This window comes from Schistocerca americana, chromosome 3 (assembly GCF_021461395.2).
Source record: "Schistocerca americana isolate TAMUIC-IGC-003095 chromosome 3, iqSchAmer2.1, whole genome shotgun sequence".
Lineage (NCBI taxonomy): Eukaryota > Metazoa > Arthropoda > Insecta > Orthoptera > Acrididae > Schistocerca > Schistocerca americana.
Window position 1 is genome coordinate 525,989,228 of NC_060121.1, and position 22,626 is coordinate 526,011,853.

The 22,626-nt window shown below is 39.2% G+C and overlaps 1 protein-coding gene across 4 annotated transcripts in view; it reads right to left on the reverse strand.

The window, feature by feature from the left end:
- The window catches only part of LOC124607036 (tonsoku-like protein), a 276,592-nt gene that overhangs the window by 105,212 nt on the left and 148,754 nt on the right, over window positions 1-22,626 (reverse strand). For 3 of the 4 annotated variants that reach the window (XM_047139207.1, XM_047139204.1, XM_047139206.1), the window contains 2 exons: window positions 11,468-11,871; window positions 5,676-5,809 (listed from right to left, as the gene is read on the reverse strand). In XM_047139207.1, the coding sequence (XP_046995163.1) occupies window positions 5,676-5,809; window positions 11,468-11,871 (538 nt within the window). The remainder of the gene's footprint in view (window positions 1-5,675; window positions 5,810-11,467; window positions 11,872-22,626) is intronic. The other variant, XM_047139205.1, reaches the window with a different exon arrangement.

Sequence of the window (22,626 nt, forward strand, 5' to 3'; positions counted from 1 at the left end):
CAAAGATTTTCAAACGGAGAAAAATTTTCGCTAAAGTCTCGTTCCGAATATCTATCACACGCAGTCTATTATTTGGTTCTCGTTGACCATTATCAAAGAAGGCAGCAGTGTAAGTAACAACAAATACGTCTCTTGCCATTGTTTCGCTTATGAGACAATTCCTCTTTCTTTTTTAAGGCGCGGTAGTGCGCACCAAAGCAAGCCATGCCGTGAGCGGCAACAGGTCGTAAACACTCATTATCAGAATGCGACGAACAGTACAATAATGCATTTTCAGCTTAGAGTGACGTAAACCCCTATAACAAAGAGAACGGCACTTATCAGATCAAAGCAAAATAAACAATCAATTCAAACCAGACGAAGCATGTGAAAAAGGAAAGGTACCCATATAAATACGGACGGAGCACCTGACACATAGCAATGGCTACTTGGTAAAGCTTAACTGTTAAGCTTACGACTCGAACCAAACTACTGTAGCTGTACCTTCATCCATTTGACCTCAATTGTGTTTCACGTTACAATGGACCAACTTTGTTTCGCTTTTGGAGGGGCGGTCTAAAACTTTTCTCTCACCTTGAATTTTGAGTCACAAATTTCAGGAGCGACTGAGATTCGGTAAATTTTTTTTCCCTTGGTTTCGAGTCTCATTTTTCAGGTGCGGCTTAGATTCGAGTAAATATGGTAGAGCCAGGTAGCTTTCTTGGATAATCTAAGGGATAAGGTGACCACTCACAAGAAACATGAAATCTGGGTTCAAGTAGTGGTACGGCACAAACTTGTGTAAATCACTTTTTGCAGTACATCTATACCTATTACAGTTAAGTTTAACTCCACGACTAAATTTCAACACGTTATCTGACGACAAATTTACACTAAAACTGATCTCTCCAACTGAGGTAATAATTTAAAATATCTAATATGGCAGTCAACCGTTATCATTAAAACCAGTGAGATAAGGTAAATGTCATCACTTACAACAAATGAAATTGATAAACACAAACACGAAATATTAACCAAGGCAAGAAACCTACTAGTGAATGCTGAGTGCCAATTTTCTGGTCGGATCCACAGAGATAATTTAATTATAAAGTTCTCACGAAATCATGTTTTGAAATGTACTCCTGTAATTAAATTTAACTGTAATAAGTGCAGATGTACTACCTAAAACAATATATGCTAATTTGTGCCAGACCAGGACTTGATCCCTGATTTCCTGCTTATTGCGAGCGGTCGCCTTATCTCTTAAGGTATCCGAGCACACCCCCCGGACGAACTCAAACTTCCTTACTACTTACCTGGCTCCTACCTATCAGCACATGTGTATGTAGATTCCTTGAATACTATATGGAAGTAAACATGAGGTAGTACATATACTACACCAGAGGTGCTCAACCTTTTTAGGCCTGACATCTACTACAAGCATTTTAGTCTTTAGATATCTACTGATTTAAAAATTCCACAAAGGTTTAACACCACCAAAGCCAAAATTAATCATTTTAATAACACCAAATACATAAAAGGTAATTTTCTATTCAACAGAAGTTTTAGCCCTACTACTCAATTTTCAAGATAATACACATGGGAGGGGGGGTCAGATTACACCATCATAAATGTTGAAAAACGTGTGATCAGATGCTTGGCTTTGCATACTATCAGGAAGTTTATAATCTCGCAAATAATTTTTCAGAGGCAACCTTACGTAGTCTGAAAGATGAGATCAGAGCTAAGAAAGCCTGAACAGTTCTATTGTGTTGAACTCTTAAATTCAGTTTTCAAAATCTGTCTCCAGTGTTGTCAGGTTGCCCGTATGTGTCTTTGCACTGTCTTGATCCAATAATGTTTGTTGATCTAAAAGCTCTAACTGAATTTGAGGAAAGTATTTCACATTTAATTTTGGTAACTGTGCTATCCGAAGGTCAAGTTTTGCATGAAACACTTTATCGAAGACATAAACATTCTGACAGTTCGGTTTTTCCTTGAAGTTGTTTAACTCACATAGTTTAACTGTCATATCAGTTACAAACGCTAGAACCAACAACCAGTTTAAATCACAGAGATCTAAGTAATCTCCCTCTCTTTCATCCGACACACAAGATTTTATCACTGGCAGAAGTCCTCTAAATCTGCTTAAAACCATGGCTATACTCAGCCACTGAACTTTGGTGGGCAACTGTAAGTCTCCATACTAGCTCTCCAATTCTTCTAATAGTGCACTGAACTTTCTTCTCTATAGTGATTGTGAGCAAACTGAATTCACAATTTTTGTAACAATACTCATAACATGTATCATTTCCAAAATACGTCCACAAAGCACTTGCTGATGCATGATACAATGATACTCAAAGAAAGGAAGGAAATACTTGTTGTTAGCACATAAGGTTACAAATTCTTGGTGTTTGCCCACCATGCAAGGCACTCCATCAGTAATAATAGCCACAAGTTACTGAAATGAACTTATTCAAACTGTCCATTACTTCTTTCAGAGTGGCATTAAGTTAAAATGGGACTTAACATCTGAGGTCATCAGTCCTCTAGAACTTAAAACTACTTAAACCTAACTAACCTAAGAACATCACACACATCCATGCCCGAAGCAGGATTCGAACCTGCGACAGCAACGGCACCAGCAGCGCGGTTCCGGATTGAAGCGCCTAGAACAGCTCGGCCACATCGGTAAGCTGGCATTAAATTTTCCAGAAGAGGTTGCCTGTGTAGCATCTAATAGTGCACTGAACTTTCTTCTCTATAGTGATTGTGAGCAAACTGAATTCACAATTTTTGTAGCAATACTCATAACATGTATCATTTCCAAAATACGTCCACAACGCACTTGCTGATGCATGATACAATGATACTCAAAGAAAGGAAGGAAATACTTGTTGTTAGCACACAAGGTTACAAATTCTTGGTGTTTGCCCACCATGCAAGGCACTCCATCAGTAGTAATAGCCACAAGTTACTGAAATGGGAGATCATATTCAGAAATGAAGGATTTGAATGCATCTTAAAAATCTTCTCCTCATGTAGTGACTTTCAAGGACAAAACTGTAAGAAAGTCTTCTTTTACACTGAAACCTGAAAACACCAATCTTAAAAAGAAAATCATAACTTGGGATGAATAACTCCAGCTACTGAGCCATCTAGCTGCAATGAGAAACAAGCAGGACTGAAAATCTGTAATCAGTTGACCTCTTACATTTTCCGGCACTAATTTCACTTTTCTTGATACACTACGTCTTGCCGGTGGCATGTCTCTGATGGCTGATACTAATCTATGACTTGGTTTTAAATGGGGAAAAAAGGACTCACTAACAGCCAGAAGGCATTCCTTAACAATAATGCCATCACAAAATGGTTTTCCACATTTCAGCAGTACTTCTGATTATGTTATGTTTGATGAAAAGCTGTTTTGTATAGACCTTACAAGAAATACTGTTGTGATTGTAATTTACTTTTAACATTGGAATGTTTCTTCCTTCTCAACTCACTACCAATAGCTGCTTCCGATCCAAAGTCTTTTGTGAACTGTTCTAAAATGGTGTTCAATACTTCCCTTTCCAGATGAGGCTCGAATAGCATTATATATTGTGTAGGTTCTTTAAATGGCCTACGCATAGAAATAAATAACTAATGATTACAGTTCGCACCATCCCCATGCAGCAGAGATCTTGTATGGAGGTATGATTATATCTGAGTAAGCTAACAGGAAATTGAAAGTCATATTACAAATTTTTTTATGTACCTCAATTGTTGTGTCTCCCCTCCCCCCGCCCCTCCTCCCCACCACCCACCCCTCCATCTTGGTGCCTGCTGATCTTTTGAGCTGGTCTGATAAAGATGTATGTACTTGCACTCTCCCAATATTGTATTAATTAAAGGTTATAACATGCGAAAGTCGCAAATTTTCATTCTATTACCGAGCTACGTCCAAATTTCCACATCTCGATGCGAGAAGGACTTACATTTTTAAATGGACCTTTTTGGAGAATAAGTCAACACAAAGAGAGAATAGCCAATGCAGTGACACTGGCACCATTGTACATCATCAGGGAGACGATGTATCAAGCCGTACACCAAAACTCAAGGGAATTAACCTTGAATCTATGTTCCAGATCTGGCTCAACATTTCTTAACCCTTGTGCATCCATACCTGCATGCATTTCTGGTCTTACAATTTCTGGCGAAGCTAAATGTGCGTTAGCTTAACTACATCAGCTCTGAATAATTCACATTATCTGTCTCCCAGACCACTATAATATGAAACACATGCACGTATCTTTATTTATTATTCTTCCCACTCAACATTAAAGTGCTATGTTTTCCTGTTTTTAACTGCACTCATTTTTTTCATAAAAACATCACTAAGTGAGAACTACAACTTGGCGTGGAGACTCCCTTTTTCTGATCGTTAGGACACAGCAGCAGTCAGGAGACTTCACACCATAGTTGTTTGGAGATGTTTGTTGTCAATTGAGTAGCATACTATTCGGCAGTATTGACTGATGCTGCGCTGCCCTGTGGTGTGTATTGCACTATTTTGATAGTGATTGTTTCAAAAATGAGCGATGAGTGCTTATCTAACATGTCAATACAAACTGCAAATTAAGTATCAAGAAGTATTTAACCAATCGCTACCAACATCACGCACACTGTCGTTTCGTGGAAGCTCAGAAACAGAGGTTCGTGTTGCCTACTGGAGACAGAGCTTGTTCATCTGCAACACCACACCTCATCCTGCGACAAACCCTGAGCACTCTCCCTGCTCACCGCTACCCCTGCTCACAGCATACAAAATTACAGTTGATGAGTAGAACCTCACCATGCAGCAGGAAAGATTGTCACTTGGCATGAGCATTAAAGACAGCGAAATGTAGATGGAGACAAAAGAGGTGGAGACAGTGTTGTCAGACTTACCAGCTACAAATGCTGTGAGGAACTCTCATTGTCAATAGATAAAATTTCACAAAACAGCTCATTTAAACAGATTTGAGACACAGGTTTTAAAATATCAACTCATAAAGCCAAGGCTATTGACTGGTCAATGGCAATCAACAGGTTGAGCTCCCCTGCACTACACTGATATTGAGTTAGAGCAAATTTTTAGAAAAAAATTACAAAAGGTGTTGGAATTAATCAAAATCGCACTGAGCATTTTGAACAGTGACCAGATGACAGTGAGACACACCAAGTGTCTTTATAAAATAATAAATCCTCTTCAGCTGCAAGTAATTTCTTAACTTATCGCATACCTGGTTTTGAAGCCTAAAGCTTCATCTACAGGTGCCACCAAATTATTATGAAAACTATCTTTCTCATTCCTGTACTCTGTTCATGTGTGTCAGCTTTTGGGAAAAGCTATAATTCTGCTGGACAACTTTGTAATTTAGTTTCAAGTTGAATTTTTTGTATGCTAAATAAATAACAGGGGCTCCTTCAAAGCAGAAATTTCAGTGTATTGGGTCATATGCAATATAAATTGGGAAGGTACAGAGAAATGTGCACTCTGTAGTATGTCTAACACATGTCTGACAAGAAACAAAAAGATTAAAATGTGCTGCCACATCTCAAACTCTTGAATCATACAGATGTCTTTTAATATGATGATGGTGATAAAGATGATTACCAAGAACAACTAGAGCTACGAGAAACAATAAGGAAAGGTAATAATACTATACTTTTCAGCTTCTGTTCTCTTTCGTTTGGTGGGGCGTTTTTCGATTCCAAGATCATCTTCCAGCCAGTCTTCTCCAACATCACTAACAGATAGAAATCCAGTTTCGTTTGTTACATCATTCTCTCTGTCTACTGACTGCAAGACAAAAGAACACAACCATTCTTGACATGACCATTCATATGATGAGAAAATTCAGAGAAATATAAATTTGAGATGCATCACAGGATAAATATTTATTTATTTACAAAGGCAAAAAATGAACAGTTTAAAGGAAGAAATATCTACAGAAACTAAAATGTACATAATTTATTGAAAATAAGTCATATTATTACTATTTTAGCAAATAGTAGTTCAAAATTTATCCCATGGCTTTGGAAAGGCTGTACATTTCAGCTTCTCAGGCATACCTTGTAATTTCTAGATATTTCGTGAATTTACTCCCCTCCAGGGTAGCCGAGAGCGCTAACGCGCTACTTCCTGGACTCGGGTAGGCGTGCCGGTCCCAGATCGAAGCCACTCAGCCGATTAATGTCGGAGGGCCAGTGTGCCGGCCAGCCTGGATGTGGTTTTTAGGCAGTTTTCCACATCCCCCTAGGTGAATACTGGGCTGGTCCCCGCATTCCGCCTCAGTTACCCAACTCGCAGACATTTGCAACATGTTCGCACTATTCCATGGCTTACACTAGACGCAGACAGCTGGGGTACACTAATTCCTTCCTGGGGGTACGGGGTGGCTATAGGAAGGACATCCGGCCACCCCTTAAACTTATCATGCCACATCTGATTAACCATGGCCGAGCCTGCATAACTGCGGGACAAGGCTCAGGAAGAGAAAGATTTTGTGAATTTACTAATTCTGGCAATACAGATCACTTTTGTTAATGCTGCAGAATTCCACATTGTACGCCAGAGAAGCTGAACAATTTTACCTCACCAAAGCCAAATGAGAGATCAATTACTATTGCAGGATCTTCTGAGTGTTAAGATGAGAGTTTCTTAGGGTCCTTCTTTTGCTTAATTCAGTAAGATAGCTTGCAATCCTTTCAATAAATGAGTGTATACAAAAACTGGAACCTTTCCTTTCGTTTATACATATGCTTGTAAGTAAACTATGGGCTGTATATCCTTTCATATTAACTCTGAAGAATATGTATACTCCACTGCAAAATTCTGTGTAGTCTGAGAAACTCCATAAAATCATCTACACAATCTGCACTATTCTTCCAATTGCGTAACCTCTCACAGTTACTTAGTTAATGGTATGACAATGTAGGTACTACATATGACAACAAGAAATTAAAAATATAATGTATAAACTTTTGATATCACTAACACTTAGATAATGTAGATACAATGCATCAAGCCATCACATATATTACATGCAAGAACAACACAAGAACAGCAGCACACGATTAGACAGTTAATTGAAGTAATATAGCATCCAATCACCTTTTTATTAATTTTTAACATGTCTGGTAGCTGTATTTCTTTAAGTAATTACCTACATCCACTACCATGAAGCTGAACCACCATTCTTATGGATTAAATGATACTTTTACAGTCTTGAATGGTTTCTGCCCTAAACACACATTAAAACTAGTCAATGATTCTCCAAAAAGTATAACCTGTAAGTATTACAAACCACAAACATAACTCAGTTCTGATACCAGTGATTCTTCACGCTCACTGCTGTATGCTCTATTTGTGAATTAAAGAAGTGGTATGTCCAATTCTAAAAATGCACATCTTCATGCAACATTGTTTTTGATCTAATGAGTGCACTAAGTTAATACAGATGCAACTTCTTGACAGAATAAGTTTGTGTGCCAATGGATTCTTTTGCCTTTCAGTGAAATACTGCTTTTTAAAAAATTAATAAAGCATGCCACTAATGTTTAATTAATAAGAATAAATTTTCTCTGTGTAAATAAATCCATTTTTAAGGAGAAAAGTCCTTAACTTAACATAAAAATGTATTTTTTACTGTTCATATAAAGAATATTCCAGAGAAATCTTTATATATCGAAAATTTATAAAAGCTGTGCTCCTGCTTTCTCTCTCTCTCTCTCTCTCTCTCTCTCTCTCTCTCTCTCTCTCTCTCTGTGTGTGTGTGTTATTGATTGCTGTCTCATAAAATGTAAGTATCACTCTCGTATCTGCAACTTTTGGTTAAATAATTACATTAATTTAATGGGTACAGCCATGTTTGAATCAAGAAACCTGCTTTCCTCTGCCATTAACGCCATATCTCAATTTATTATGTTGCATTTTAGAAATTTTTCAGGTTGCAGTGAAGGAGAGTTGACAATGTATTGTTTGGTGGCCAAAGCCAAACGCTACTAGTATTCAACTGGCATTTACTTTTTCAAACTTTTATTTCAGCATCCCTGAGATCACTTTCACAATGCCATCAGTCCACATTCTCACTGATCTGATGCTAGATGGTGGAGTTCAAATCAATTAATAAGCAAGTAAAAATTTTCTATGCACCATTTTACCATTTCAGAGGCTTTGCCACCAGCAGATGTGATTATAAGTTTTATAATATTTGTGGCGGTTATTTTTAAGTTGATTAGAAGATGCACTCTCTGACCACTAAACAGAGATACCATCTGTAACAACAATGAAAGATAGTGCGGCCAGAGATGATTATTAATGAGCAATCCGGCATGTGCTAATTAATCACTAGCTGTCTGTCTCTGTTGCGATCTCCAAGAGACTAGACACATGTGTATGCTCACCAAGTACGAGTAGCACTGTGAATGTATTATGTTAAGATTGCATGAGCAAATATATTCCGTATAGCTATAAAAAAAGTTATTTGAATGTTTATCAGTCCACCAAAATCAGCCATTACGATTTTGGACGATCTTAGGAACCTGCAAGAACACCAGTAATAAAGCAATGGCTGTTCGGATAGCCGAAACCCCTCCCTTGTGCGATAATGTATTCCAGAATAATCTGGTCCTTTCCAAACCCTTTTTCCAAAATGAATGTCCTACATATTACTTACTAAATATTTAACCAACAGTAAATGTCTTTTGGGGAGTTAAATTAATTTCAATCGGAAATATTTAAAGCAGATACCAGAAATCAATTTCCACAGCCAATATCAAACTCAATGTTTCAAATTAACTTCCCAACGTCCAAAAATTTTAATATAATATTTTAATATTAGTAATATTATACCAGGTGTCACAATGGATGACTCAACAAGTACAAGGGTTGCCTGCACAAGCATATGGAAATGCTAAATTTTCTAAACAGAAATTATCTTAATATGTCAAAAGATTTCATTACAACATGTATTCTGTTTCGAAAATATGAATGTGCACAGAGAAATGTGATGCATAACAGCAACAGAAAACTTGGAAAACTGAGAGAAACAGTAAAAAGGAATGACAGACAACATGAAAGAAATTACCACAAATTAAATCCTGATTAATGGTAAGTATCAAGTACGCATTAGGAGCGTAAGACAGGAGCTACAAAAAGGCATAAATACATGCCCTAAGCAAAATATTTGATCAGGTGAACATTCGCAACTGAGGAACATAGTTATAAAACAATAAATCCGCTTCAGTTGCCAGTAAATTCTTAACTTATTGCACAACTGGTTTTAAAGCCTAAAGATTCGTCTTCAGGCACCATTAAATTATTATGAAAACAAGAACGTGTGGCATGTGGGCCAGTCAGTCATGGGGGCTCACACCCATGTCAAACAAATGCTTGAGAGTGCAGGGCCAGCAACTATAGCACCTGCCTGGGCAGCACAATGTGGGAGTGAGTCACTTACATGTCGTGCTGTCCAGATGGGTTCTATGGTTGCTGGTCCTATTCTCATGTTTTTGTGACATGACCCTCCATGACTGACTGGCCCATATGCCACATATTTATGTTTTCATAATAATTTGGTGGCACCCAAAACTGAAGCTTTAGGATTTGAAACCAGTTGTGTGTAAGTTAAGAAATCACTGGCAACTGAAGGGGATTTATTATTTTATAAATACAGTAGATGTAACCTGCTGTTTCGCCCGCATATCAGTAGTTTTGTTACAATTAATTCTGAGTAAGTAAGACAGTAATTTTACAAGATGACTTTGCATAAAAGATATATGCAGTGCTGGTATGCAGGTTCATCATGAATGTCTTTCTATTATTTTGTGTATGTCGAATCTGAGAACATGCATATATTTTCTAATCATATTCAAAAATACCTCAATTCATTACATCGTGCAGAAGTGGAGTTTTCAGGGGTTGCTCTGGCTCACCTAGTGCTGAATGTAGATTCTGCCACCAAAGAAACACATACCAACCATTTCTGCCTTCCATTTTAATGCATTATTGTGCCCACATTTTTGATCCGTCCCATTATAATGACTACTTTACGATTAATGGATCATTATCAAATGCACTCTCGCCAAAAATCGCCCATGTTCCATATGTAAAGATGCAACTCTCTGTTTATCATACAGCCTTTAAATAAAGCCGTATTTGTGAGTCTTCAAGCGTCATGGAAGCTGCAAGAAATGCATGGTGCTTAGTGTCTAAAATGTGCTGAGCTTGTGACTGTATTAGTATCTCTGTAGCTCTTTAAGGTCACCTGAAATTCTGCATCCAAATTCAGGCGAACATGAGGTTGCTCTGAGATAGCTAGATTCCAGTAACTTGTGCAGCTTGAGCTCTGTGCCAAATTAGACTTATGTTTGCGAGGCTTACTGTAATAGTTTCAAATACGATTCTTGGGCTTACCATCTGACTTAATTGTTGTATCTTCACCAAAACTCTCCAGCAATGCCATGTGGCGCAGCAACTCAATACCATAAATCCCACGTACAATGACATTGCATATGCACTGTCACAGAATAATCTACAGACACTACGAGTTGCCAATCATCGTGCCAGCTTTGTCTGCATGTCACTCACATGTACCATATTTAAAAATGTTAATAATACCCAAAACGATACAACTTTGTAAAGTAGCTCTTCCTCACTGTTCAAGCTAGCACTATACCAAATTTCATCGAATTAATAATACTGGCATTGATAAGGAAATATGGATTAAAAACTTTCTAAGTTCGAAAGTGAAAGAACGAAAAACTTTTCAAAGAGTAATTATTGTTCCATATTTATCATCATATTCTTCAAATTAATAAATATCTTGTATTACACACTTTGGAAGGTAGACAATGTCCTTCCTCAGCTTCAATGTCCTCCACACCAAATTTCATGGATATCGATTCTGCGGTTTAGTTGTGAAAATGTAACAGGCATTTACTTTCACATTTATAATTTTAGTGTGAAAGTATGGACTTGCATGGATTTAAAAAGAAAGAGGGGGGGGGGGGGGGGGGATAGCGTAAGTGTTGTATTCATTACATTGAACCATATTATGTAGAACATATTAAATAATAAAAACCTTTTCACAAGTAATAAATAATAAAAGCCTTTTCACAAGTAATAAGATAAATTTCAAAGAGCAAACAAGCTTTTTCAAAGAGTAACTATTGTTCTACAGTTCAGATTATAGTCTTCAAATCAATAAGTATGTTGTACTACATACTTTCTTAAGTAGCTTATATTCTTTCTTAGTGTTCGAGCTATCTCTATACCAAATTTTATCAGAATCAGTTTGGACGTGAAAACGTAACAGTGACATAGGTGAAAGGGGACAAATGATACACCCTCAATTTTAGTATGCATGAAATTCAAACTTCCATCTGAAATTTCCTCTTTAAAATCGTCTTAACATAGCACTTTGTTAAAACTAAAAAACAACATATAATAAGTTACCGAAGATGATATGTGTTGGGCTGTCCGAGTACGAAGACTAGCAATGGCTCGTTGATATTCCTCTCTTGCTTGAGCCCCATCAGAATCACTATCAGAAACTGCAATACATGATGAGGAGACTTCTTTATCACCAAATGGAGCTGAGTAATTGCTATCAACTCCTGTCACATCAGCTGATGAAGATACAATAGGTGAACCACTTCTATCACTGACAGGACTCAAACTACGTAGTTGTCTGCTTCGTTCAGGGCTGGAGTCCTCGAGATGCCGCCGCAAGCCAGATTCATGTCTCTTTGCCTTCTTGGGTCTATTTCCTTCTGCTTTCTTCCTGCGCTTAGCCTCTGGTGTGTCTCTTTTTTGTATTTTTCTCGGTAATTCTCCAGTACTGACAGAACTCTGCCCTGCTATATTGAAGATACAAAAGATATAACAGAGTTTACTTTAATTTCTTCCTTACAATATAATGTACACTTCAAATAACTCAAATTACATAGTTATAAGGCATCAAGTTTTCTTCAAAGTACAGAGACCTCGTAAAGGCAAAGTTTTGAATTTTATGGGTTTTCTGCAATTCTACAGTGTGACAGTTGTGTGTAAAACATAATATACTGTACTATTTTAAGTTAACTTGTCTTTATGTAGAACTTACACAGGAAATAACATTTCTTTAAATTTGATTTTGTAATTTTTCTCTATTTCAGGCTGCAGTGTACAGCAATTGTTTCATCAGCAGAACAACTGAGGTCAACTGCAAACCCATTTGAATGTGTTTGCATTTCTACAGTTTGAGGGACTGTAATCTGATATCATGCTGCAGTATGATGGTGCCCCACTTCAATAGGCCTGTAAGTGTTATGAAGGCTTTGGATGAGACATTTCCAGATCACTGGATTGGCAGAGGAGGACCCACTTTCTGGCCCCCAAGGTCTCCATACATAACCCCATTCGAATTTTTCTTTGGGGCTTTCTGAAGGATGCTGTCTACCAGATTGTGGCGTGGGACCTGTGAGCTTGCATCAGAGCAGCAATTGCACTAGTAAGGTTGAACATGGTTGGGACTGGAATACTGCTTAGAAATCCTGCATGCCACAGAAGACGCATACACTGAACTCTGTTAAGAGGCTATTAAAACTTTAGGAGTGTGTAAACTCCACCTCACTACTTAAACCCATTTCTGGAATATATATGAACAAAGTTGTAAATATTATTTTGAAACGCCCTGTATTTGCAGCAATGAAACATTCATAAATTCTCATTACATAGCCTTAATGAGATTATTTACTGAAGATTCAATATCTGTAGTAAGTGTCATAGCATGTAAGAGCAAAAAGAATTTCATTTCATTTTTTACAACACAGTTGCATTTGAAACAGTTTTTCGAGTTAACAGGAAGTATATAATGCAGTTAAGAGTCTGACGATAGTGCTGCAATCAAGTTGGCTACAAAATAGTGTATTGTAAACTGAAATGCTATCTGTTGGGTTCAAAGCAGAAGACAAAGTGAGTCTGCAGCACAGCTGCCATCCAGTTGAAATGATGTCAACCTCAGCTAGGTGATAAACATAAATCTCTAAATATTCCACAGCAGTTGTACACTCCATAGGCAGGTTGAGTGTAAAGTACGTTAGTAATTAACTGCATCTGGGGCATGGGAAGCTTTCACTACTAGGTAGTCCCCCATAGTGTACAAGATGCGAAGGGTATCGGGCACAAAAATTAGTGCCCAGACAATATGTTGATGGGAAAAAGACCAAAGCAGAAAACAGCGAAGTGAAAGATGAACTCCAATCTACAAATTTTCCTTTACAGAAAAAAAATCAAATAACTTTGCCACTATTCAAATACCACATACCCTGCTACTAGTGCACACAAGTATGAGTGTGCAGAGTGTGGTGACGCCGTGCATGTGCACTTGAATCAGCAGATAACTTTATCAATGCAGGTTGGCAGCTGGAGGCACCTGCGCAAGGCGTGTGCGCAGTATGGTCTCCGGCATGACGTCTCCCAGCGACACGCACATATATATGCATGGAGCAGTGCTGACTGACCTTCTCTATGTTATTCTAGTTGCATCGTGCACGTCAGTTGTTCTGTGTCTTGTGGAGTCTTGAGAGGCTATTCCATTATTGATCAGAGGTTACAAATAAAGCCATATTCGTGTGACTCGGATCAGTTTTGTGTATTACTTGGTTACTATACCATTGGAGAAGAGTTTTGAAAGGTTTCCACATGTGTAGTCTTTAAGTGCAGTTTCATCAGGTTTATTCATTACAGAAGTCGTGCTACTGGCCCCGGCTGAGCAGCGTGTTTTGGCTGTGAAACACTCTGTCGGCTTCCAGTAACAGACAGGGTACCGTTCGACCAGTCCGCGCACCCACTTTTCCTCCATATGATTCAGCCAAACACTGGGAAGCTTAAGAAAAAAAGACTCAAAAGCATTTTTTGGCTTTTGAAACCGTTTGGAAAACTTCAGTACCACTGTCAATGTGCAGTTGATCGAGGATCATATCCTCCCCCACACCAAGATGAACTGTTGACGAAAACTGCAATTGCCCAGTACTTTTCTAAAACTGTTCTGTCTGAAGAGTTTGGATGAAGAGTATTTGTGCAGTCTGGTTTTGAATACTCCTTTTGGTCCCTACCAATATTTATGTCTTCCTTTTGGCGTGACTAGCACTCCTGGTATTTTCCAACAATTTTTGGAGCAACTGACTATGCCTGTCCAGGGTTGAATAAATTATCTGGATATCACTGTCATGGGTTCCTCCGCGGCTGATCACTTGAAAAATTCCACACTTTGTTTTCTGTCTTATGGTCTGCACACTTAGTGTAACCTTGTGAAATCTCAGTTTTTTTCAACCTTCTATTATTTATTTGGGGTTTGGGGTTCAAGGTGTCGCAGCACGAGGCTCTTCCTCTGCCAGACCCCATCTTCATCTTCATCTATGCCTCGCCCCTCGTCCATGAAGGGATTTCAGGTCTTCCTACGGAAGATAGCCTACTACCAGAAATTCCTGCTGAGGCGGCCACACTGGTCCACCTACCGCCCATTTTGTTAAATGGGAATGCACCTTTTGCTGAAGCCCAGATTGAGAACGTGCTTTTCAAATGTTGAAATCCAAACTGTTCTTGGCACCTTGTATAGCTCCATTCTCTATGGATCAGCACATTGTTTTGGTGACTGATGCCTCAAAGTACAGTCTCGGCATGATCCTAGCGCACCAATATGCCGACGGCTTTGAACGACCTGTTTCTTTCGCCTCCCACTCCAGCCCTGCAGTATTACTCTCAAGTGGGAAAAGAGGCTCTTGCCACAGTCTATGCTTGCCAGAATTTTCATGTTTTTTTGAATGCCTCCATAATCCCATTGTTTCCTTGTTTAACCCTCTCACTTTCTTGCCTGACAAGGTGGCACACTGCCTACAAAACTGGACACTGTTCTTGACTTGCTACAATTACAATATCCATTTTCATCCTGCCTTCCTGTAGGTCCTGATCTTGATTTTGTTAATGAAAAATTGCTTTTCTTCCATCCCAATATTGAAATACAGGATGCAGTTGATGGTTTCCCCAATTACGAGCTCTTGCATAGCAGCTGCTGTTGCCATCGATCCGATTCTCTGCTGGATGGTTCGGTTTGTTCAACAGGGCTGGCCATGTAAACCGACAGATCATGTTTCGGACCCCTGCACAACTATTTTTCCTTACGGTATCGCCTCTCTGTTTTTGATTGTGTTTTGCTGTTGCCCACGGAAGACATCTCTCCCAGGGTAGTCATTCCTGCCTCATTACAGTGTGAGGTTCTGTGGCTTCTCCACCAGTGACATTGGGGAGTTTTGCACACTAAACTGTTGCCTAGGAGACATGTTTTTGCCCTGGGATTGACGGCAAAATGGTTTGTTTTTTCACAGCTAGTGAGTAGTGTGCCCAACAACTGGCAGCTCCCAGTGCATCTCTGCCCTCTGGCACACTCCACATCAGCCATAGGAACATATTAATGTAGACTTTGTAGGTCCCTTCTTGAATTCCTATTGGCTCTTGATGATGGATACATTCTTCCAGTTTCCTTATATTCTCTGGTGTGTGTCAGCATCAGCTGAGGTCACAATTTGTACACTTTGACAATTTTTTCTATTGAGGGGTTGCCTTGTAGCTTACTTTCCGATGATGGGCCCCAGTTTTTTCCTCACAACTTTCAATTGTTTTGTTCCCGTCATAGATTTTGTCATATTATGGCTCATCTCTTCCACCCTCAATTACATGGTGAGGCTGACCGACTAGTGTACACACTGAAGTCCCAAATAAAATGTTTGTTGTGGATTCTTCACTGGACAATATCCTTCTCTGTTTTCTGAGCACCTATCACTTCATGCCTATGTGGGAGCAGAACCTGGCAAATTTTCCTTCACAGCCGGCAGCCACGCACACTCCTCCACCTTCTGTGGCCTGTGCAGCACCTGCCACAGTCAGGTTCATCCAGATACTTTGCGTCGGAATCGTCATTGTGAGTACAAGGGTTTGGTTGCTGGAACAAGTGGATACCAGCCACTGTTGTCCACTGCCAGGAACGCCGTCCTTATGGCCGACAAGTTGGTGGTGTGCCACTTTGATCTGTTGCATCCCGCTCGCTGCCATAAGGTACCGGTTTGCGGGTGCGACCTCTGTCGCCACAGCCCACCGCGAGCCGGCTGTCGCCTGCTGTGGGGCACCTCCATCCCATTGGCTGCCTCCTACCTGTGCGGCGGCATGGGTCTTCAGAATTACGGCACTGGGCACTGCTCCATCTCTGACCTCGAGTCTGTTGCTGCAGCCTGCTGTTCTTCTTGGGTCGCCTCCACCGGTCCCCTCACCATCACTGCCTTGGCCATCATCGCCATTGAATCCAGCCCTGTCTTCTCCACACTGGGACCTGCCTGCTAACAATGACGCAGAAATGGTGATGGCACTCCCCTCTCCAGAGCTGTCATCGGGTTCTGCACTGGACACACTACCCTCGAGCGTGCCCACGTCGAAACACATTCCAGCCCTATGCTCCAGTGCCCGTCCAACATGTAGTCCCAACTCGTCTGCCAGCACCCGCTGCCACGGTTCCGGATTCGATGGATGTGTCTTTTGTCGGGCAGCCTGCGCACCCACTTCACACGAGATAGAGGTGTGCTGTATGCTGCTACTAGTGCGAGTGAGTGTGAACGTGCTGAGTGTAGTGTCGCTGCGCGTGCATGTTCGAATCTGTCGCCAACTGTATCAGCATGGGCCAGTTGCTGGACGCAAGCATGCAGTGCTGTCCCCGCTACACCACCTACTGACAACTTACACCTTTTGTCTCTCTCTCTCTCTCCCTATGTGATTCTAGTTTGTATTGCACACATCAGTGTTCTGTTTCTTGTGGTCTTCTGACTGTTCACAGGTTATCATTACAGCCATAGTTGTGTGACTTGGATCAGTTATGAGTATTACTTGGTTACTACAGTGAGTGATATAGCATGTTATATAATGACTTACAAGTGAATTAGCTCCACTCTTAAACTTGTTTACAGTAGATCTCTGTGATATAGAATCTGGTTAGAAATAAAGAAAAAAATAACAACAATAAAATAAAATGGCAAAAAAGGATATACACTGTGAAGACTAGGCTGATTTGGAAGATTTTCCAGTCACCTTTCTAATAGTTTTGTGATCTGTTTCTTCACAGAATTTTACAAGTGTTTCATGCTAGTAGCATCAACATTTAAAATGGAGGTCTTACTGCCAGTAGTCACTTTATGCCTTTTGTTCAGAATACAAACCTTCTGTCAAAATATGACATACTCACATGGTGATGCCACAACTATCAAAATGACAGCTCCTCTTAACTGGGAAGGAAACAAAGGTTAAAGAGCAATTCTCTGAACCGAGGCCAGCTAGAATTGTCATATAGTCACTGGATAGAGATACTACTTGGTCAAGTGGATAACGGATGAATACCATATGACTTCAAATTCTATACAAACATTTGTGTCAGCATCAAGTCAACAGTTTGGATATAGCTGTATAGTCTGTTATGGATACGTGGACAAGATGGTAGTCATCCCATGCTGCGGTCACACTGAATGGCCCATTCCCAATCCATACACTCAAGTCACACCCACTTGTGCTTTTTTAATATCATTGAGACACATTAATATTTGCTTTGACGTTTTCGCTTGACTGTCACGACAAAGAACTTTCCAGACTCATAGAAAAGGCGGCTGTTCGCCTTAAAACTATGCCATCTCTGTGAGAGCTATTGCTGGTACATTGTTAAACATAACCTTTGAATTCAGATTCATTTCTGTCTTTTTTTATGAATGTTGCAATTTTCACAAATTTTAATGTATTCAGGGTCTTCAAAAGAAGTGTCAAATACTTTGGGAGGTGGTAGTACTTATAGAAACAAGAAAAATAAGTCCAATAAAAATGGGTCTGAAAATGCATACTTTCTGCGATAAACGTGTTCACAGAGGCATTAAATGTGGTGTCCATTCATGACACTGCACCCCTCTGCTCTCCGGCATCAAATTCATGACAATGCAGCCCTCTTCCCTCCAGCATAATGAATGACACACCCTTTGAAGTATACCCAGTTGTTGTTGTTGTACCTGCTGGCACACATTGAAGATGCAACCCTGTAGTGTGCACATCTCTTTAATTGGCATGTCATAGAACAATTCCTTCAAGTATTCCCAATCCCAAAAGTCTAAGGGATTGAGGTCTGGGGAGTTGTGGGGGGCCCCCGACCAATGCAGCAGTCCTGAAATGTTTGCATCTGATGTTCGTGCACATTGTGACAAAAGTGTGCTAGTGCGCCATTGTGCATGAATAACTTATATTCGTTGTTGCAACGGCACAGCCTCCAGCAAGGTAGGCAATACATTAATGAGAAAGTCCAGATAACGCACCACAATAACCTTTGTGCTCGCACATATGGCCCTATTAATCCACTGCCAAGTAGGCCTGAAGACACATTGATTAAGAATTGGTTCTGATGACCTTTTCCCTGAATGTCTTGGTGATTTACACCTGCCAATACGTGCTGGTTATGGAAATTCACAACACCTTCTCTTGTGAACCCTGGCTCATCAGTAACTACAATCTTGTATGTGGACAGTAGATCTGTGGCACACTTCTGCAACAGCCACTGACAAGGCCAGCTGCCATGATGATCCTGTGGCCTTAGGGCCTGACTGTGCTGCAGATGATAAGGGTACAGCAACTGTTCATGAAATATCCCCTCCCCAGATAAGAGAGTGAGACATGCCATCTACTGCCACTAATCGTCGCACACTGGTATCAAGGGTATCTTCCAACAAACATAACACACACTGAAACCTCCTGGCAGATTAAAACTGTGTGCCCGACCGAGACTCGAACTCGGGACCTAAAGTTTGGAAGGTAGGAGACGAGATACTGGCAGAAGTAAAGCTGTGAGGACCGGGCGTGAGTCGTGCTTCGGTAGCTCAGATGGTAGAGCACTTGCCCGCGAAAGGCATAGGTCCCGAGTTCGAGTCTCGGTCGGGCACACAGTTTTAATCTGCCAGGAAGTTTCATATCAGCGCACACTCCGCTGCAGAGTGAAAATCTCATTCTGGACAACGAAAATTAATGTAGACTACAAAACGACTTGAACCACACTACTGAGTGCAGACCACCTAATAAGGGGTGAAGTACTGTGCGTAACACATCTTAATACCCTGCTGACACATTTGAAGGAGCAATAATTCAACAACTGTGCTAATATCCACAACCAAGCATCGTGCAGTCCTTCCTATAAACACGTTTTTATCTTGTAAAGCATGCATTTTCGGACTCACATTTATTGGACTTATTTTTCTCGTTTTGATGAGTGCTACAGCCTCTCAAATCATTAAACACTTTTTTTGAACCTCTACTATATTGACTTAGCAGGCAGAATCAGTTGCATTCTCCGTCTTTTTGCGGATATGACACACAATTTTACATGGCATGCAGTGTCAACATTGTACAATTAGACTGTCATTTGCACACACAGACATTTTTGCACTATTCTACTATTATTTAATTGATACAGTAAGATAATAATTCAATCAATATTGAGCAGTGGGGTTTCACATGTAAATTTGTACTACATTTATTGCTAGGATGGGATTGTTGCTTACATTATGATTCATGTTTGTTCCAGTTTATATGGGAATTTATGAATAAGGCACTGTTGAAGTACCTCCAGTCAAAATCTTAAGATTATTTGTTGGTAAATTAAGAAAAACAACTCTTTATGCTACTAACGCTGTTAATCATCTATTAATCATATCAATACTGTTTTACACCATTTCGAATGATCCTGCTTGTGACATTGGTGTCTTCTTTCACTAACATAATGGTTTTTAGCATATACAGGGTAAAACTTGTGAGAATATTAAAAGTAGTAAATAGGCTTCAACAAGATGTTCCTTATTTCACTTCTGTTATGATTCTCACTGCTCTCTTCTCCAGTACGAAAACCCTTTTCACAATACATAGGAACATAAGCTCATGCTTTTTAAGAAAAACTGAAGTGTAGTACTTTATAACTATATGTTTATGAACTAACAACTGGAATTAGTTATGCAAGCAAATGCCTGGGAATAACAATCTACATGTATATGAAGTGAAGGAATCACATACACCCACTTATATGTAAAGCAAATGGCTGGCTTTCATTCATTCTTAAGATACTAGGAAATTGTGGTTTATCTAGAAACAATTTTGCTTATAAACATTTGTATAGCCTACCTAGGAACGAAGCTCAATATCTAGTACACACATTGTGTCAGACACATTGAGCATATGCTAAAATTGCGTAATCTCACAAATGGTGATTGCAGTATTTGTATTGCAAGCAAGTGAAACCGCAATGCTTGAAATCACATTGGCAAACACTTGAAGCAAGATCTTCCGCAAAAATATATTCTTTAGGGCTAACTATGTAATTCAAATGTCACAGCCTCACACAGAGATTGCACTGTTATTGATGATAGATTGATTTACTACATTCTTTAATTTTGCGTGCTTCAAATGCTGATCTGCTTATTTGCTTTTTGCTTATACGGTATTTCAATGCAGTCAGTTCTTTTGTGTTTCATTCAAATGTATAAACTGGAATACTGTACCATCACTTAATCCTTGTTTTTGGCAGTTTATCACAAAAAAATTTCATCTTGAGTTGTTGAAGGTTTATAGGGATTGTCTTCTACTTTCAACACTTAATGACTGAGTGAACTCACACATCTCTTGAACATGATCTATTGAAAGATGCCACAAAACTGGAATGACAGATGATAACACTGAAACAGCACACAATACTGTACAGGAAGACAGGTAGTCAAAGGTGTATGAAATAGCACACATCATCACAAGTATGAAAAGAAAGTGTAAAATGCACTGACATGAAAAATTAAGCATGAACAAAATAGGAGCCAGATTTGTTAAAAGCTAGCCAAAACGAAATTATGATTGATGATTGGTTTGCTTCAAAAAGAATCCAATTGAGTAGTAACACAAAATTTTTAAAATACTTGATGCAAGAAATGAAACAGCAATCAAAGCAGTGTATGGAAATCAGTAACCCAGCACAAAAGTTAGATAATGTCAATCTTATGTGTTGTTAAGGCTATATTCAGTACTTTCTAGGATATAAAATGGATTCTTCTTTTTGACTGCTTAGCAACAAGGAAATGGATGGGGGGTAGAGATGGAAATCATCTTTGGTGAAAATGCATCTGTCAAAAAAGTAGTTTGAAAATGGGTATCTGAGAAAACTGAAGTATGAACTGCTGAAAGGAACTTGTTCCACAAAATTGTCAAATAAGTGAATACTTGAAAACCTTAACCGTGGGAGCCAGTAGTTTCCTTGCTTGCATCTAGCTTACTCACTAGAAGTTCCATGAGATGATGACCTCTTGGTTGAAACTAACTGCAGCATAGTACGATAAAAACTTTAAGCAGATTGGTGTAGTTATTTACAATAAAATATCTTTTATGCAAGCTGGGTTGCATGAGTTTAAGGAGATTTGATTTCTTACTCGCAGCTGTTTACCAGGCTGAAATAGGAATGTAGCATTTGATTTAAACTGCTCTAGTACTGGAAAAATATCAAAAATTAACAAAATTTTGAGTAATTATTTGCAACAGACCTTTATTACTTTTGTACACCATTACCAGTACTTAAAATGAACTTTCACTGTGGTATACTCCGCAGCAATATTTTAAACGAAGTCCTAGGCCACATTCTCTTCCAGTGGATTCTCAGCAGTTCTGTTATGAATCACAATATGAAATTCCTATGTGCATCTTCTTTTACTTTTTCAACTGACTGATACACAATAAATTCACTGTGTATGAAATATTTAGTAGCCTTCTCAATAATTACCTTACCAGGTTTGGAAGTTTGTTTTAGCCACTTGCTCTTTTTAGTCACTTTTCATATTTGTGAATTATGTTTCCATTTTTAAAACTCCGCCTTCTGCAAAACACGATTTTTATTTTATTTTATTTTATTTATATTGCCTGCACATAAATGTTTTGATACATATGTATAATCTACAGTGGGTCTTCTTTTATTTCTGGAACTGCATTAATTTTTGAAGATGGGATTGGACAAATTATCCTAATTTTTTTAAATGTCTTTTATGGCTTGACAGCACATTGTACTGTATGAGGCCCATTCATAAATTAACTTCCAACTGGCTGTTAGATATAAACAAATGCTTTTTATTTCATGGCACTTGCTTAGCTGAAAATCTTTTCGGGTTGCCAAAAACAAATCATGAACAAGCATTGTGTGTGTGTGTGTGTGTGTGTGTGTGTGTGTGTGTGTGTGTGTGTGTGTGTGTGTGAGCATTGTCATGATGCAGCTTCCACAAGTGGTTTTGCCATTACGGTCGTTTTCTTCAGAATGCTTCATGCAAGTGGCACATAACTTCCAGGTGGTATTCGTTATTGACCTTACAACCATAAGGCAGGAACTCATCATGCACTATCCCATTCTAATCAAAGAAAATAGTGAGAACAGCATTCACATGTGATCGAATTTCTCGAATTTGTTTTCCATCTTGGATCTTCAGAAAGTTTCCATTGGGATGACTGGGCCTTGGTTTTCACATCACACCTCTATAACCAAGTTTCGA